Genomic DNA, 17,987 nt, shown 5'->3' with positions numbered 1-17,987 from the left:
CTTCTCTAAATAAAAACCCATTATGCAAATAAAATTTGTCATGTGGACCATGCATACATGTTTCAAATATCTCCTTAAAATCCTCATCCAACAAATACAACTCTTTCATATGTTCAAATCCCAAGATTTTCGACTCTAAGGTAGAGATTAATACGTACCTCCGTGATAATGCGTCAGCCACTACATTTTTCTTACCTTGTTTGTACTTGATGATGTAGGGAAATGTACCTATGAATGCAACCCACTTGGCATGCCGCTTGTTCAACTTCTGCTGCCCCTTAAGGTGCTTAAGAGACTCATGATTCGTGTGAATCACAAACTCTTTAGGCCTCAAGTAGTGTTGCCACACCTCCAAAGTCCTCACAAGCGCGTACAACTCCTTGTCATACGTTGGATAGTTCAGCGCTGCTCCATTGAGTTTCTCACTAAAATACGCCACTGGTCGTCCTCCTTGCATCAAAACACCACCAATACCTACACCTGAAGCATCACATTCAATTTCAAAAGTATTAGAAAAATCAGGCAAAACAAGTAAAGGCGCATTAATTAACTTTTGTTTAATAATATTAAAAGACTTCTCTTCCTCTTCGCCCCAATGGAATGGAACGTTCTTCTTATCACCGCCGTCATCAGTGCCGCCAGTGTGCTAAAATCTTTTACAAACCTCCTATAGAAGCTTGCAAGACCATGAAAGCTTCGAACTTGACCAACAGAAGCAGGCGTTGGCCAATCTCGAATAGCACTTACCTTGTCCTCATCCACTTGTATCCCCTGCGAACTTACCACAAAACCAAGGAAGACAAGTTTGCTTGTACAAAAATCACATTTCTTTAAATTAGCATATAAATTTTCAGCCCTTAGTGTGATTAGCACAAGTCTCAAGTGATTAACATGCTCATCCAAGTCTTTGCTATATACTAGGATATCATCAAAGTAAACAACAACAAATTTCCTATGTATGCACGCAAGACATGGTTCATTAACCTCATAAAAGTGCTAGAAGCGTTAGTTAAGCAAAAAGGCATGACCATCCACTCATATAACCCGTACTTGGTTTTAAAAACCGTTTTCCACTCATCACCTTCCCTCATCCTAATTTGGTGATAACCACTTTTCAAGTCAATCTTGCTAAAAATACAAGCACCATGCAATTCATCTAACATATCATCTAGTCTAGGTATGGGATGCCTATATTTAATGGTTATGTTATTGATTGCCCTACAATCTACACACATACGCCAAGAGCCATCTTTCTTAGGAACTAATAAAACAGGTACAGCACAAGGAGACATGGACTCACGCACGAAACCCCTATCTAATAATTCACTTACCTGCCGTTGAAGCTCCTTGGTCTCCTCCGGATTGCTTCTATACGCTGGACGATTTGGTAATGCACTTCCGGGCACAAAATCAATTTGGTGCTCAATACCCCTCAATGGTGGTATTCCTTGAGGTAGCTCCTCCGGAAATATATCATCAAACTCCTGCAAAAGGGAAACAACAATGCTCGGAAGATTTCCGGCTATATCACTCGTGTTAAAGAGAATCTCTTTGTAAAGAATCAACACAAGTGTATCATGTGTGTGCAGCAATTGTTTCATGTCACTCTTTTGGACCATATATATTTTTTTTTGGTCTCTTTCCTCTCATTTTCTTTTTCCTCATTTTTCTTTTGTATGGCTATCTCAATTTTTTTATCACTTTTGTTTTTAGCCATTTTATTTTTCTTTTCAAAGGCCATCTCACTTTTTAATTCACTCTTTCTTTCGGCCTCATCTCTCTTCTTTTTTTCAATTGGTCCTCCAACACTTGTTTTGGGGAGAAAGGAAGTAAAACAATGGGTTCTTTCTTGAGTGTAAAAGAATATTTATTTCTAAACCCATCATGTGTCACTTGCCTATCATATTGCCATGGTCTTCCTAACAAAATATGACAAGCATGCATTGGTACCACATCACACAATACCTCGTCAACATACTTCTCAATCGAAAATGCAACCAAAACTTGTTTGTTCACCTTCACTTCAGCACAGTCGTTCAACCACTGTAGCCTATATGGTTGAGGATGTTTCAAAGTAGGCAAGCTCAATTTTTCAACCATCTCAAGACTAGCAATATTGGTACAACTTCCTCCATCTATAATAACGTTGCAAACTTTGCCACTGACAAAACATCTAGTATGGAACAAGTTTTCCCGCTGATTCGTCTCCTCTTCTTTGACTTGGGCACTCATGATACGCCTAGTCACTAATGTCTCACCCACAACTGCTTCATATCCCTCATCAGGATCCTCTAATGCAGGCATCTCATCTTCATCCTCTCCATCATCTCCCTCACTATGAGATTCATACTCCACATAGTTATTCAACACCATCACCCTTTTATTGGGACATTGGCTAGCAATATGTCCAATTCCTTGACACCTAAAACATTTAATATCTCTAGAACGATTAATAGGAGTTTCAGGTTTACCTTGCATTCCCTGCTTAGGCGCCTCCTGTTTAATGTCAACTTTGGGCTTGATCACTACCTTGCTTTCTTCACGTTTAAGAACGTTGGAACGCCAAGGTGTTAATGTATTCCCAGTTTGTGTGGTACGACAAACTCCTCTCCTTTTGAGTTTTTGCTCCAAATTTATCGCCATTTGCACCATTTCATCTAGATCCAAGTAATGTCTAAGCTCCACTTGGTCTTGAATTTCCCTGTTCAAACCACACAGAAAACGAGCCATAGTAGCCTCACTATCCTCATCTATGTTTGCTCTAATCATGACTACTTCCAATTCTTTATAGTAGTCCTCAACACTCTTCACACCTTGTCTCAAAGTTTGTAACTTCTTAAACATTTCTCTATAGTAGTGATTTGGTACAAACATCTTCCTCATTACGCTTTTCATCTCCACCCAAGTTTCTATAGGCCTCTCATTGCATCTTCTCTTAGTGGTCACTAATTGATCCCACCAAATAAGTGCATAATCAACAAATTCAACCACGGCCAACCTAACCTTCTTTTGTTCCGAATAATGGTGACAATCAAACACAAATTCAACTCGCTTTTTCCATTCTAAATAAGCCTCTGGATCCGACTTACCATGGAACGACGGAATTTTCATCTTAATGCTACCTATGTTATTATCTTCCTTATTCCCATCATCGTACCTACCACGTAAGGCTTCTCTTCTTCCCCTACCAAATCCTCTACCTCTTCCGCTTCTACCCCAATTCTCGTTTTGGCTCTCCTCTTCTCCTTCCAAATCATAATCATTCTCTACTTCATCCACTCTACCCAAACCTTTAGGCTTAGATTTATTTTCACTCGTACTAACTTCAAGCCTATCCAACCTCTCATATAAAGGATCCAACTCGGCCATCAACATTCTACTAAAATGCCCAAATAACGCCTCCATTTGAACCTTAGATAACCCTTGGTTCGAACTCTCTCCTACTTCCCTCTCCATTTTAATTTCAGATTTTGTACCTGCAATAAAATGTTAGTAGAAATAACAGATTTTCCTCACCCAAATTCTCACGATCACTCCAAAGAAATAACACTCGCACTCAAATGTTTTTTTTCACTAGAATTTGATAGTTCTCTCAAAGGTGTGCTCAGTCTTTATATATATACTATTTTTTTTTTATCAAACTAACAAAATTCAACTTGTGAACACTTGCAACTGTTTCACATGGATTGCACAAAAACAAGAACGACAGAATAACACAGAACAAATTTTTCGGGAATTCTGGATTATCAAAAGATGATAGAAATAACGCAGATCTTAAAATAGAACAAATGATAACACAAAACTTGAAACAGAACAAATTTTTGTTTTTGTTTTTGGTAGATATATGACAATAGAAACAAAAGGATACCACAGATCTGAAAACAGAATGAAATTTGAGACAGATCTGAAAAATAACAACAACGATACTTACTTGAATTCAATGAGCCAAAGCTCTGATACCAAATGATACGAATCCTCGTACGAATGAAAGGCAAGCACGAATATATAAATTGCACCCTCAATTCAATAACAAACAAGGAACGATTATTTTGTCCCGATCTTTTGAAACAAGTAACGATTTTGTGATATTCACCTCTAAGCGATTATAACTTAGCAACAAATATCAACGATAAAACAATTGAATTTCAAACGAACCTTCAAAGAACTTGTTTTGACAATCTGTGCGAAGAACAATCGACAAACGCCACAAAGATGAAAATCTTTGATAAGTTTTATTTGGTTTTCTTCTTGTGAAGGACAAAGCTAAAAGCTTTGAAAATTGAGAGAACTCAATGTATTTGATATCAATCTTCAATAATCTCGTTTTTGGTCATTACAATGCATTATATAATTAATAAAACCCATAAAAAGTAGTGTAGAAAGCATTAAAGAAGATAACTAGCAACTTTGACACGGAAGTTGACAATAGACCGCGGGTGCGCTGCATACTGGACCGCGGGTGCGGTGCCGCTTCGGCAAAGTTCGGATGCAAAGGACCGCGGGTGCGGTCCTTTTAGGAGCGCGGGTGCGCTCGCCTTCCACGGGTGCGCTCGCCTTCGGACCGCGGGTGCGGTATAGCTTCGGCAATATTCTCTTAAATTTGATTATTATGGACCGCGGGTGCAGTCCCTGAACTGGCGCGGGTGCGCTGTACCTTCGGCAATTGCACTTGAATAACATTCCAAAAACCTCCAATATTATTCCCATGATTCTCAACCTCCTCTAATTTAGACATCCAACTTGTAGGACTTCCTTGATAGCTCATCATGAGTCCTTGAAGTGCATCTTTAACCTTCTTACTTCGTCCCCTCGTTATAGGTCCTTCGGGCAACTCCAACGACTCCCATGCTTTCTTTGGTGCTTGATCAACCACATTTGCATCATAAGGGCTGAAAATTTATATTCTAATTTAAAGAAATGTGATTTTTGTACAAGAAAACTTGTCTTCCTTGGTTTTGTGGTAAGTTCGCAGGGGATACAAGTGGATGAGGACAAGGTAAGTGCTATTCGAGATTGGCCAACGCCTGCTTCTGTTGGTCAAGTTCGAAGCTTTCATGGTCTTGCAAGCTTCTATAGGAGGTTTTTAAAAGATTTTAGCACACTGGCGGCACCGATGATGGCGGTGATTAAGAAGAACGTTCCATTCCATTGGGGCGAAGAAGAAGAGAAGTCTTTTAATATTATTAAACAAAAGTTAATTAATGCGCCTTTACTTGTTTTGCCTGATTTTTCTAATACTTTTGAAATTGAATGTGATGCTTCAGGTGTAGGTATTGGTGGTGTTTTGATGCAAGGAGGACGACCAGTGGCGTATTTTAGTGAGAAACTCAATGTAGCAGCGCTGAACTATCCAACGTATGACAAGGAGTTGTACGCGCTTGTAAGGACTTTGGAGGTGTGGCAACACTACTTGAGGCCTAAAGAGTTTGTGATTCACACGGATCATGAGTCTCTTAAGCACCTTAAGGGGCAGCAGAAGTTGAACAAGCGGCATGCCAAGTGGGTTGCATTCATAGGTACATTTCCCTACATCATCAAGTACAAACAAGGTAAGGAAAATGTAGTGGCTGACGCATTATCACGGAGGTACGTATTAATCTCTACCTTGGAGTCGAAAATCTTGGGATTTGAACATATGAAAGAGTTGTATTTGTTGGATGAGGATTTTAAGGAGATATTTGAAACATGTATGCATGGTCCACATGACAAATTTTATTTGCATAATGGGTTTTTATTTAGAGAAGATAGATTGTGCATTCCTAAGTCATCAATTCGTGAGTTACTTGTGAGGGAGGCACATGGTGTTGGTTTGATGGGGCACTTTGGTGTGGCTAAAACTTTGAGTTGTTTGCATGATCATTTTTATTGGCCACATATGAAACGTGATGTTGAGCGTGTTTGTGAAAAGTGCATTACTTGTAGACAAGCTAAGTCTAGAACACAACCACATGGATTGTATACACCACTTCCCGTCCCTAGTGAACCTTGGGTTGATATTTCTATGGACTTTGTTTTGGGGTTGCCTAGGACAAAGAAGAGGAAAGATTCTATATTTGTTGTTGTGGATAGATTTTCTAAGATGGCACATTTTATTGCTTGTCACAAAAGTGATGATGCATATCACATTGCGGATCTATTCTTTAGAGAAGTCGTTAGGTTGCATGGCATGCCTAGGACTATTGTTTCGGACCGTGATGTTAAATTCTTGAGTTATTTTTGGAAAACGTTATGGACTAAACTTGGCATAAAATTGTTGTTTTCTACTACATGTCATCCTCAAACGGATGGACAAACTGAAGTTGTTAATAGAACTCTAGGAACACTTTTGCGTGCTATACTCAAGAAGAACTTAAAGAATTGGGAGGATTGTTTACCCTTTGTTGAGTTTGCTTATAATCGTTGCGTGCATTCTACTACAAATTATTCGCCATTTGAAATTGTATATGGTTTTAATCCTTTGACTCCGTTGGATTTGATGTCTTTACCTGTGAGTGAAAGGTTGAACATGGATGGAAAGAAGAAAGCTGAATTCGTTAGAAGTTTGCATGAGAAGGTCAAGGATAACATCGAGAAGAAGAATTTACAATACACGAAGCAAGCCAACAAGGGAAGGAAAAAATGGTTTTTGAAAAGGGAGATTGGGTGTGGTTGCACTTAAGGAAGGAAAGATTTCCAGAAAAGCGACGTTCAAAACTCTTACCTAGGGGTGATGGACCATTTCAAGTGCTTGAAAAGATCAACGACAATGCCTACAAATTAGACCTACCAGGTGAGTATAATGTCAGCTCTACTTTTAATCTTAGTGATCTTTCGTTGTTTGATGTAGGAGATGATCAAGATTTGAGGAAAAATCCTTTTCAAGAAGGGGAGAATGATGCAAATGTGGTTGATCAAGCACCAAAGAAAGCATGGGAGTCGTTGGAGTTGCCCGAAGGACCTATAACGAGGGGACGAAGTAAGAAGTTTAAAGATGCACTTCAAGGACTCATGATGAGCTATCAAGGAAGTCCTACAAGTTGGATGTCTAAATTAGAGGAGGTTGAGAATCATGGGAATAATATTGGAGGTTTTTGGAATGTTATTCAAGTGCAATTGCCGAAGGTACAGCGCACCCGCGCCAGTTCAGGGACTGCACCCGCGGTCCATAATAATCAAATTTAAGAGAATATTGCCGAAGCTATACCGCACCCGCGGTCCGAAGGCGAGCGCACCCGCGGTCCTTTGCATCCGAACTTCGTCGAAGCGGCACCGCACCCGCGGTCCAGTATGCAGCGCACCCGCGGTCTATTGTCAACTTCCGTGTCAAAGTTGCTAGTTATCTTCTTTAATGCTTTCTACACTACTTTTTATGGGTTTTATTAATTATATAATGCATTGTAATGACCAAAAACGAGATTATTGAAGATTGATATCAAATACATTGAGTTCTCACAATTTTCAAAGCTTTTAACTTTGTTCTTCACAAGAAGAAAACAAAACCAAACTTATCAAAGATTTTCATCTTTGTGGCGTTTGTCGATTGTTCTTCGCACGGATTGTCAAAACAAGTTCTTTGAAGGTTCGTTTGAAATTCAATTGTTTTATCGTTGATATTTGTTGCTAAGTTATAATCGCTTAGAGGTGAATATCACAAAATCGTTACTTGTTTCAAAAGATCGGGACAAAATAATCGTTCCTTGTTTGTTATTAAATTGTGGGTGCGATTTATATATTCGTGCTTGCCTTTCATTCGTACGAGGATTCGTATCACTGTGATAATGGATATGCAAATGTTGAGGGTTTCTTGACGCCGTATCGCTGTGTTAGGTATCATCGCGATGCTTGGGGCAATCGTGCTTGCGGTCTACAAGATTACAAGGAGTTGTTCAATTGGAGACACTCTCAAGCTCGTAACGTAATAGAAAGAGCATTTGGTTTGTTGAAAAAAAGATGGGCCATCCTTCGAAGTCCTTCGTTTTACCCACTCAAAGTTCAGAACCATATAATTTTGGCTTGCATTCTTTTACACAATTTCATAAGAACTCAAATGGATGAAAATCCGATGGACAATGCCGACGACAATGTCGGTAGCCCGGCTACTGAGACATAAAATGATTTCATTAACAGTGTCGAGTCTTCAATGTAAAAAACTTTTAAAGGCGTCATCGGCCTCTTTCCTACTCTCGTACCCTTTGAAACAAGCCCCAGGAAATCTATAAACTTCGGTGTTCGCTTCAAACCACTTGTCGTATACACCAGGTTTTCTTCCAACAAAAACAACATATGTTTTAGGCTGCATTCGACGATGTTACATCACAAACTCGGGAAGACTTAACAGTATATACAACTACGAATAGGTCATCTGAAGTATTCAACAGAATTTAACTACACGAATCCATAAACTGTGATGTAGTACATGCTGTTCATTAATATACATAAAAAATTTGTACATAGCCAATTAGATATACCAAAACCTGCTTTGACGTTTAACATATTCTTGACAAAACCATGTATTAGAAAAATCTAACTATCCATTGAATTGGTATAAGTCTCAGCTCATAACAAATATAAAACAGAGTAATTGAAAATAAACCAACAAAAAACTCTCAACAACCGTTCCGCAAATCTACACTATCTATTAAAAAACAAAATGCGAAGAGTAAATAGAAGGCATTACCATCTCTTCGACTAAATAGGTTACGCAAAGAGCTGCTAAACTTCACTGACGTTAGTTTGAAAATCGGGGAATACGTTGTCAACAATTCGAGTCACCCTTGAAAGACCCTAAAAAGTACGATGCACAACAACGATGCCGTTATAGAGCAAAGGAGACTGAAATCGTACGACAACTGTAATTGGTGGGAATCAAAATGAAATTGCGGTTCGCATAAACCATTTAAACACTTCGAGAGGAAGAATTTCACATTCTCAGTAGTCGGCACTCCTCATAATTGTGCGAAGCAACGATCATGAAATTAAAAATCGCACACAGAGTGTTCGCCCAACAGAGGACGGAAGGCTTACAAATTGGATTGAGGAAGACAAATGTGTGGGCCGTTTTGGGACCCTAGATTTGAGCGGGTATTTGGGTAAAGTAAATAATGACATCCATTACTTATCCATGAATGAAAGATTGTACCAAACAAGAAGCATAATCAGCTCAATTATTATATGTCCAAAGGGTATTTTGGTCATTCGAATAAATTTTTAAATATTAAAACATCATTTAAAAACCAAACCAAACAACAATTTATTTATCCCATCGTACTATTAATCCACAGATATCATTTCATAATCACTACAAATACTAATCATTTCATTATCTAATCACACAAACCAAACGTAGCCTAACTGCTTACCAGGGAAGATAGCAGTTGTCGGTGGTTGTCGCGAATACACTGGTGCCCCATATTTTTCTGCTATTTCAGCTCTAAAAATTGTTAGTTCGTCCTCACTGAGCTTTGTATTGTCTCCTTTTCTTCATTTTTCTAACCTCTGAAAGTTCAGTTACTTATGTTTCGGGAAATTAATTGTTTCTTTTTTGTATAAAACATTTATATTCCATAATTTCGAACCAAGTCTGTTTATGTTTTACGGGGAGCAGATTGTACAATGGTATAGGGGTACGACACGGGCAATCGATGCAAACTGACGAAGACTAAACCAAGTTTGTTTATGTTGCTAAAGGGGTACGACACGGGCGATCGATGCAAACTGACGAAGACTACTTTCAATGGTATAATCGAATAACTGTACGCATCATATCACCTACAGTTAATGTCGTTGGTTTTCAACCATATCCGTACAATACTTTTGCCAGGCAATTTAATGTCCAACAAATTTCAGTATGCCTTCTCCTTTTTTGCATCAGTCATCATTCGGGTGGGGAAGTGACATGGTTAGTCAACCAAGTGTGTTTTCCACTAATATTCCAGCAACTGAGTTGAATACTGCAGGACCCTCTACTACTCAACCTGGTTTTTTCAGTGATTCAGGGATTGGTGACTTACGTTCGTTTGGTCAGCAGGATTATCAAACTCTATCTTTGTAACGTACCGTACTTTTACTACTTCAAATTTGTGGAAAAATAAAAATTTTCATAAATGAATCGTGAACCTTCAAAATTTGATGAAACAGACTGTCCAACCCCAAAGTAGTTGCATGAAAGATCTCAAAGTAAAGTTTATCAAAGGTATTTGCTTAAAATCTCATAACCAGTAACATAAATCAGAGTACTTTTGAACATTCATAAAAACTTAAAACTTGGCGGTCCTTGGGTTTAGCCTCCCGCTCAGTCCAAGCCGCTCCTTGGTCCCCACCCCTAGTCTCCTCCAAGTCATCCTCACCTGCATCGATCAAGTCTAGTGAATCTAAAGACTCAACACATATAAACTGGAAGTAGCGAGTAATACGTAATAAAATCACATACAACTTTAAAATAGAACGTACATACTGGAACTTGAACTTGCATACTCAAAGCTTGAACATACGTGCATACATACGTAGACGTGTCATAACATGAAACTTTTCTTAAACATGCTTGCATACTTGTACATACTTGAACAAACTTAAACTTCGTCATTTTGCGTAGAGGCATGTTTCAAAGGAAGTGACCCATAACATAAATCGCCTGATCAGACAAAATCACAGTACTGGGCTGACAGGGAAAAATCCACTGCCACATACATGAGATCCCCGTTCATGCTTTAACGGGTGGATTGGTCCTCGTTCATGCTTTAACGCTTTTCAATCCTGATCTAAACCCCTTCATGATTTAACGGGGTGGATTGGTCCCTGGTCATGCTTTACCGCTTTCCAATCCCATATATAAATTGGTCACAAGACATTTAGCATACCTCAAAATTCTGAAATATTTTCTTTGCACGTCAAACATACTTACTTGGTGTTGAGGGATTCGTTGGATCTTGCTTGGGGCCACTGCTGCACATACTAACATGATTACAAGCACTTAACTTTCATAGCTTAGACGTAGATACTTGTGCTCACCACCGAAGTAATTAAATAGCTTATAACATTCTAGATCACTCGGGACTTGACCTCGTTTAATCATACTAACCATGACATCAAACCCCGAAACAAACTCCAAAAATAAAAGACATGAACTCACTATTTAACTTGAAAAGAAGAAAGAACCAAACATTTTTACAGATGGGGCCTTACCGCTCGAGCGCCAGGTCTTCTGGAGATTACCCTCGGACAGAAAGAGTGGCGCTCGGGTGGTAAGAAACTACCGCTAGGGCGCCGAGTTTTTTGGACTCCGCGACTCGAAGCTTAATACTCCTAACTAAATCATACGAATCGTGAACCAATCCATCGAGACTTATCCTAGGAAGCTATGACACTGACTCGAATCCATAAAACGTCTCAAACGACGACGCACACCAAACAAGCAACAAATCCGTAAACTCAAATTTTGACACCAATTGATTCCTACGATTTCTTATGCAACCAATGACTATCGACACGAAACGAAGCATCAAAACTCATCTCAAACTCATACTCCATATACCTAAACACAGCAGTGATCACCCGACGGTTCCCAACGAAGCCTGCAACAAATAAACTTCAAGAACACATCAATAGCATAATTTTCAGAAAACGCAGTTTGAGCAATCCCACGAAAATCACCATAACTCACTCAATTTTTATCCAAATACTTCGAATTTTATATCAAATCGAAGGTATCGAAAAGTTCTACGATTTTCATGTTGAATGTTTTCTCAAAATCGCGACCACAAAATCGCAGTTTTTAAAAGAACAGCAAAAACGAGATTTTCAGATCCAGAAACGTTCAAAAACATACTATGACATGATCGAAACAGGAAAAATAGAATATACGTGCTTTATGATGTTAAAGTTTACCGAACCAACGATACCGAAGCGGAGATGGCGCGAAGATTGATGCGGGACGATGATGGCTCGATTTCCTTTGAAGAAAATTCAACAAAACTTTGCTGGAAACTGAAGGGGAGGGACGGCTGCTCTCTTGTTATGAACCCTAGGTTTTTCTTAAAAATTTAGAAGTGAAATGAATAAGGGGAAGTGTGTGTGCAAGTCTATCGTGTGTGTGAGATACAATTGTAACGTGTGTGTTATGCTAGTAATTAGGGAATAAAAATTGGCTTAATTCTACCATTAAGGTGCTAATTAAAAGTTAACTCAATTAACAAATTAAATAAAATACTTTGCCTACTAATCCTTAAATAAAAGTCCCATAATTGAAATAAAGGGCACAAGCACTAAGTCTTTAAAGGTTGTAATATCTTAAAATCACCTAATTAATAAATTAGGCTTTTAAAAATTTATTAAAACTAAATAAATTATAAAATAAAATACCACATTAAAATTTTGCCAAAATTCGTCACCGGTCTTCTCCTCGATCCCGCCTCGAATAATCGTCTGAAATATGAAACTCGAAAAACATTTAACGTGCATCACATAAACATCATTAATTTAAAATAATGCATTTAAATAAATCATGACTGGCTAAAACTCATTTTTAAATTAAAATAAATGATCTAAAAATAAATAAATGCATGGGTTTTATGTGTACTGAAATTGGGCTCTACAGTTCCTCCCCCACTTATATAAATTTCATCCTCGAAATTAAATCTTACCAAATAACTCTGGGTAGCGGATTCTCATATCTGCCTCGGTCTCCCAAGTGGCTTCCTCCACTGCTTGATTCAGCCACCGGACTTTGACCAACTTGGTCACCTTGTTCCGAAGTCTGCGCTCCTGTCTGTCTAGGATTTGGACGGGTCTTTCCTCATATGACAGGTCTGGAGCAAGCTGTAACGGTTCATAGCTCAACACATGCGAAGGATTTGCTAGGTACTTTCTCAGCATCGAGATATGGAACACATTGTGTACCCCGGCCAGATTCGGCGGGAGGGCAACACGATAACCTAGTGTCCCAACTCTATCAAGAATCTCGAACGGTCCAATAAACCTCGGACTCAGCTTGCCTCTTTTCCCAAATCTCATAACACCCTTCATGGGTGCTATCTTTATAAAAACGTGATCACCTACGGCAAACTCTAGATCCTTTCTCCTTTTATCAGCATAACTCTTTTGACGACTCTGTGCGGTCTTCATCCTGTCTCGGATCTTGACCACCACATCTGCAGTCTGTTGAACAATCTCTGGACTAAGTTATGCTCTTTCACCGATTTCATCCCAATGAATCGGCGACCTGCACTTCCTTCCATACAATGCCTCGTAGGGAGCCATACCTATAGATGATTGGAAACTGTTGTTGTAGGTAAACTCCACTAGAGGTAGCTTCGATCCCCAAGTCCCCTGGAAATCGATCATACAGGCTCGCAATAAATCCTCCAAAATTTGAATCACTCGCTCAGACAGGCCATCTGTCTGCGGGTGAAAAGCTGTACTGAATAGCAACTTCGTCCCCATGGCTGCATGAAACTCTTCCAAAAGGACAATGTAAACCTCGGGTCCCTGTCGGACACAATAGAAATTGGGATCCCGTGAAATCGAACTATATCCCTGATATAGAGCTCCGCATACTGCGTCATGGAGAAAGTCGTCTTTACTGGCAAAAAGTGCGCATACTTAGTGAGTCAATCCGCTATGATCCAAATAGCATTAAATCCTCTGACTGACTTTGGTAAACCAACTACAAAGCCCATGGTAATATTCTCCCATTTCCACTCGGGGATAGGGAGTGGCTTAAGCATTCCTGCTGGCCTCTGATGCTCTGCCTTCACTTGCTGACAAGTGAGGCATTCAGACACAAATCTGCGGATGTCTCGCTTCATCCCTGGCCACCAATACAAAACCTGCAGGTCCTTGTACATCTTGGTACCTTCTGGATGGATTGAATACGGAGATGCATGTGCCTCTGTCAGAATATCTTCTCTGATCGAATCGACACAAGGCACCCACATTCTACCTCTGTATCTCACAATACCATCGGACACTGTGTAGAGTACACTGCCCTTGGCCTCATCCTTCAGTCTCCATTTCTACAATTGCTCATCTGAAGATTGACCTTTACGGATTCGGTCAAACAACAAAGACTGGACTGTCAGATTAGACAGTTTAGGAGCCCTGCCTTTAGGATAAACCTCTAATCCAAATCTCTGAATTTCTGGCTGAAGAGATCTCTGTAATGACAACTGTGCTACGATTGCAACTTTATGGCTCAAGGCATCTGCCACAATATTAGCTTTCCCTGGATAGTAGCTAATTTCACAATCGTAGTCTTTCACCAATTCTAACCACCGTCTCTGTCTCATATTCAGCTCTTTCTGCGTGCAGAAATATTTGAGACTCTTGTGATCAGTAAATATCTGGCATTTCTCGCCGTACAAGTAGTGTCTCCAAATCTTCAATGCAAAGACAACGGCAGCTAACTTAAGATCGTGAGTCGGGTAGTTCTTCTCATGCACCTTCAACTCCCTGGAAGCATAAGCTATCACCCGACCATGCTGCATCAACACTGCGCCTAACCCGAGCTTAGATGCATCGGTGTATAATACATAATCTCCTTGCCCTGATGGCATGGCTAACACCGGCGCTGAAATAAGAACTTGCTTCAAAGTATCGAAGCTCTTCTGGCACTCGCCACTTCACACGAACTTAGCATTCTTATTATTCAATGAGGTGAGTGGCACTGCTATCGACGAAAATCGCTGAATAAATTTCCTGTAGTAGCCTGCTAGGCCTAGGAAACTGCGAATCTCAGACGCATTCTTCAGCTCAACCCATTCCTGGACTGCTGCTACCTTAGCTGGATCCACCTCAATACCACTGCTAGATATTATATGGCCCAAAAACGCTACCTTCTCCAACTAAAATTTACACTTACTGAATTTCGCGAATAACTTACGACTCTGCAAAATCTGCAAAACTGTACTCAAATGCTGACTGTGCTATTCATGGCTCTTGGAGTATATAATGATGTCGTCAATGAAACTATGACGAACTGATCAAGGTAAGGCTGAAATACTCGGTTCATGAGGTCCATGAAAATTGCTGGAGCATTCGTCAGTCCAAACGGCATCACTAAGAACTTGTAATGCCCATACCTGGTCCTGAAGGCTGTCTTGTGCACATCTGCATCTTTCACCTTCAACTGGTGACATAGTTGTAAAAAGCGCTCGCCTTGCTCGCTTAAGCGCAAAGCGAGGCGAGGCGACTTGGAAGCGCTTCGGATTGAGCCGAAGCCCATCAGATAGATGAAGCGCACGCTTCTGGGCGCTTCTGTTGAGATGTTGGAGCGATCGCTTGTGCGCTTGTGCACAATTGTTACTTTAAAATCTTCCCAATTCCAGGTTTAGCCCAAGTCCAGAATAAAAATTAAAGCCAGCCCAAGTCCATAATTAAAATATATAACGTTGCTTAACAATTCTGAAGTCGTGTCACGTGTGCTACTGCATCTCTGGATTCTGCGTGCGTCTCCTCTCTGCTTCTGCCTTGCCGCCGTCGCTCCGCCGCCGCCTTGTTCACTTCTCATTTGCTAGACAAAAATTGGTAAACCCTAATTTTAAGAATTTTGTAAAAAAATTTAAATTGTGCTTTTTTATTTTTAATAATATAATAGGTGATTTGTATTATATTTCAGTATTTAATCATGTCAAACACATCAACTCCATCAAATCGAAAAGACATTGCTTGGAATTATGCAACACTTCCGGATCCTAAAAATCCAAATATTGTATGTTGTTGTTTTTGTGCTAAAATAACAAATGGTGGGATTTATCGGCACAAGCTACATTTGGTTGGGGGCAATAGAAATGTGAAAGCTTGTCCGAAGGGTCCGGAGCATGTTAAAGAAGAAATTAAAGAGTTTATACAAAAAAAGAATGTTTTGAAGAATCAAATGGATGATATTCCTCATTTAGATGATATTGTTGATTTGGAAGAAAATGAAGATGATGATGATATTCAAACTAAATTGAAAGGGAAACGACCAATATCCGGTTCAAGTATCCTTCCTACGATGCAGGGTAAAAGATGTAAACAAGCAGGGCCTATTGATCTTTATTTTGCGAAAGATGTAGAAGAAATTGTCAGACAGAGACGTGCGAAAAATAAAGGCCAGTTTGATGAAAATAAGAAGAAATTAAGAGAAGATGCGGTTCAGAAATTTGCTACGTGGATGTATGATGCCGGAATTCCTTTTAATGTTGTTAAATACGATTCTTTGAAACCCTGTATTGATGCTATTGGGACTTTTGGAGTGGGAATGAAACCTCCATCATATCATGAAGTAAGAGTTAAGTATTTGAAGAAGGAGTTGACAAATACGAACCTGTTTCTCAAATCCTACGAAGAAGATCATGCTAGGTATGGTTGTACAGTCATGGCAGATGGGTGGACGGATAAAAAAAGTATAACTCTTATAAATCTTTTGGTAAATGGCCCTAAAGGAACTATATTTGTTGAATCGGTGGATGCTTCAAGTTATTCTCACACTGCTGATAAGATGTATGAGTTACTTTCTAAATTTGTGAATCGAATTGGAGAACAGGATGTGGTTCAGGTTGTAACAGATAATGCAAGCTGCAATGTTAGAGCAGGTAATATTTTAAATTGCAAATTGAATTAAAAATCTGATTTTTCGATTTTTAAAGTAAATTTACTTCATTTTTTCAGGTCGTCTTTTGGAAAACAATTTTCCACACTTGTATTGGACTCCATGTGCAGCTCATTGCTTAGATTTGATGCTTGAAGAAATATTCAAAATTCCTAACCTCAAAAAATTGCATGAACGGGCATTGATGGTGAATGGTTATATTTACAATAGACCACAGTTGTTGAGCATGATGAGAGAGTTTACTGGACAGAGAGACATGGTAAGAACTGCAAAGACTCGTTTCGCAACCGCTTTTTTGACTTTAAAGCGGTTTCAAGTTCAACTAGCAAACCTGAGAAAGATGTTTACATCTGAAAAGTGGGCAAAAAGTCGATATTCTAGAGAGACGGCTGGAAAACGTGTTGCAGAAGTGATATTGATGCCTTCTTTTTGGAAAACTACGGTTTTTGCGTTAAAAGTTGGCGGCCCATTGCTGAAAGTATTGCGGCTAGTAGACGGTGAAAAAAGGTCCCCAATGGGTTACATCTATGAGGCAATGGACAGAGTCAAAGAAGCTATCGCTGCATCATTTAATAATAATGAAGAGAAATATCGTTGTATTTTTGAAATCATCGACAAAAGATAGAACGTTCAACTCCATCATTCTTTGCATGCGGCTGGATATTTCTTAAATCCTGAGTTTTTTTACTCAAATCGTGACATAGAAAATGATGAAGAAGTGTTGGAAGGTCTGTACAAATGCATAGCTAGATTGGTGCGAGGTGAAGATTTACAAGATAAGATTACAAATCAATTGGATAAATACAAAAAAGCAGAAGGACTTTTTGGTTTACCCATGACTATTAACAAAGAGCTTCAAAATCACCAGGTAAATAATATTTAGTACAATATTAATTTATTTCTCAAACATTACTTATAGTATAGATACAAACTTTGAATGATAAGAAATTTAATCTTATATTTTTTTGTGTTTCATCTTTCAAGCTGATTGGTGGTCTTCTTATGGTGCATCAACACCTGAATTAAAAACATTTGCAATGAAGATTTTGTACCTCACATGCTCTTCTTCATGTTGTGAACGTAATTGGAATGTATTTGAACATGTAAGTTAGAAGTTTTTTTTACTTATTAAATTTTATAGTATGAACTAACTTCTTACTTTCTATTTTTTTGGCAGATACATTCTAAAAAAAGAAATAGGTTGTCTCAACAACGATTGAATGATTTGGTATATATCAAATACAACAGAGCGTTGAAGCGAAGATATGCCATGCGAGATAAGATTGATCCTATTTCTTTGTCAGAAATAGATGATAGTAACGAATGGTTGTTGGGAAAGTTGGATGATAGTGATAACGAGAATGATAATAACGATTTGGTCTTTGAAGATGATGATTTGCGTTGGAGTGATGTAGCACAAGCG

The 17,987-nt window shown here is 39.0% G+C and overlaps 1 protein-coding gene across 1 annotated transcript; it reads left to right on the top strand.

The window, feature by feature from the left end:
- Window positions 1-15,594: 15,594 nt before the first annotated feature.
- On the top strand, window positions 15,595-17,881 carry LOC142504615 (uncharacterized). The gene is made up of 4 exons (XM_075617483.1): window positions 15,595-16,547; window positions 16,624-17,432; window positions 17,549-17,667; window positions 17,742-17,881. Exons 1-2 carry the CDS (start codon window positions 15,599-15,601, stop codon window positions 17,187-17,189), a joined length of 1,515 nt encoding a protein of 504 aa, XP_075473598.1. The 5' UTR covers window positions 15,595-15,598; the 3' UTR covers window positions 17,190-17,432; window positions 17,549-17,667; window positions 17,742-17,881.
- Window positions 17,882-17,987: the final 106 nt, after the last annotated feature.

The sequence above is a fragment of the Primulina tabacum genome, chromosome 9, assembly GCF_025594145.1.
Source record: "Primulina tabacum isolate GXHZ01 chromosome 9, ASM2559414v2, whole genome shotgun sequence".
Taxonomy (NCBI): Eukaryota; Viridiplantae; Streptophyta; class Magnoliopsida; order Lamiales; family Gesneriaceae; genus Primulina; species Primulina tabacum.
Note: the sequence above shows the minus strand (reverse complement) of the source record. Positions and strands in the feature narration are given on the sequence as shown.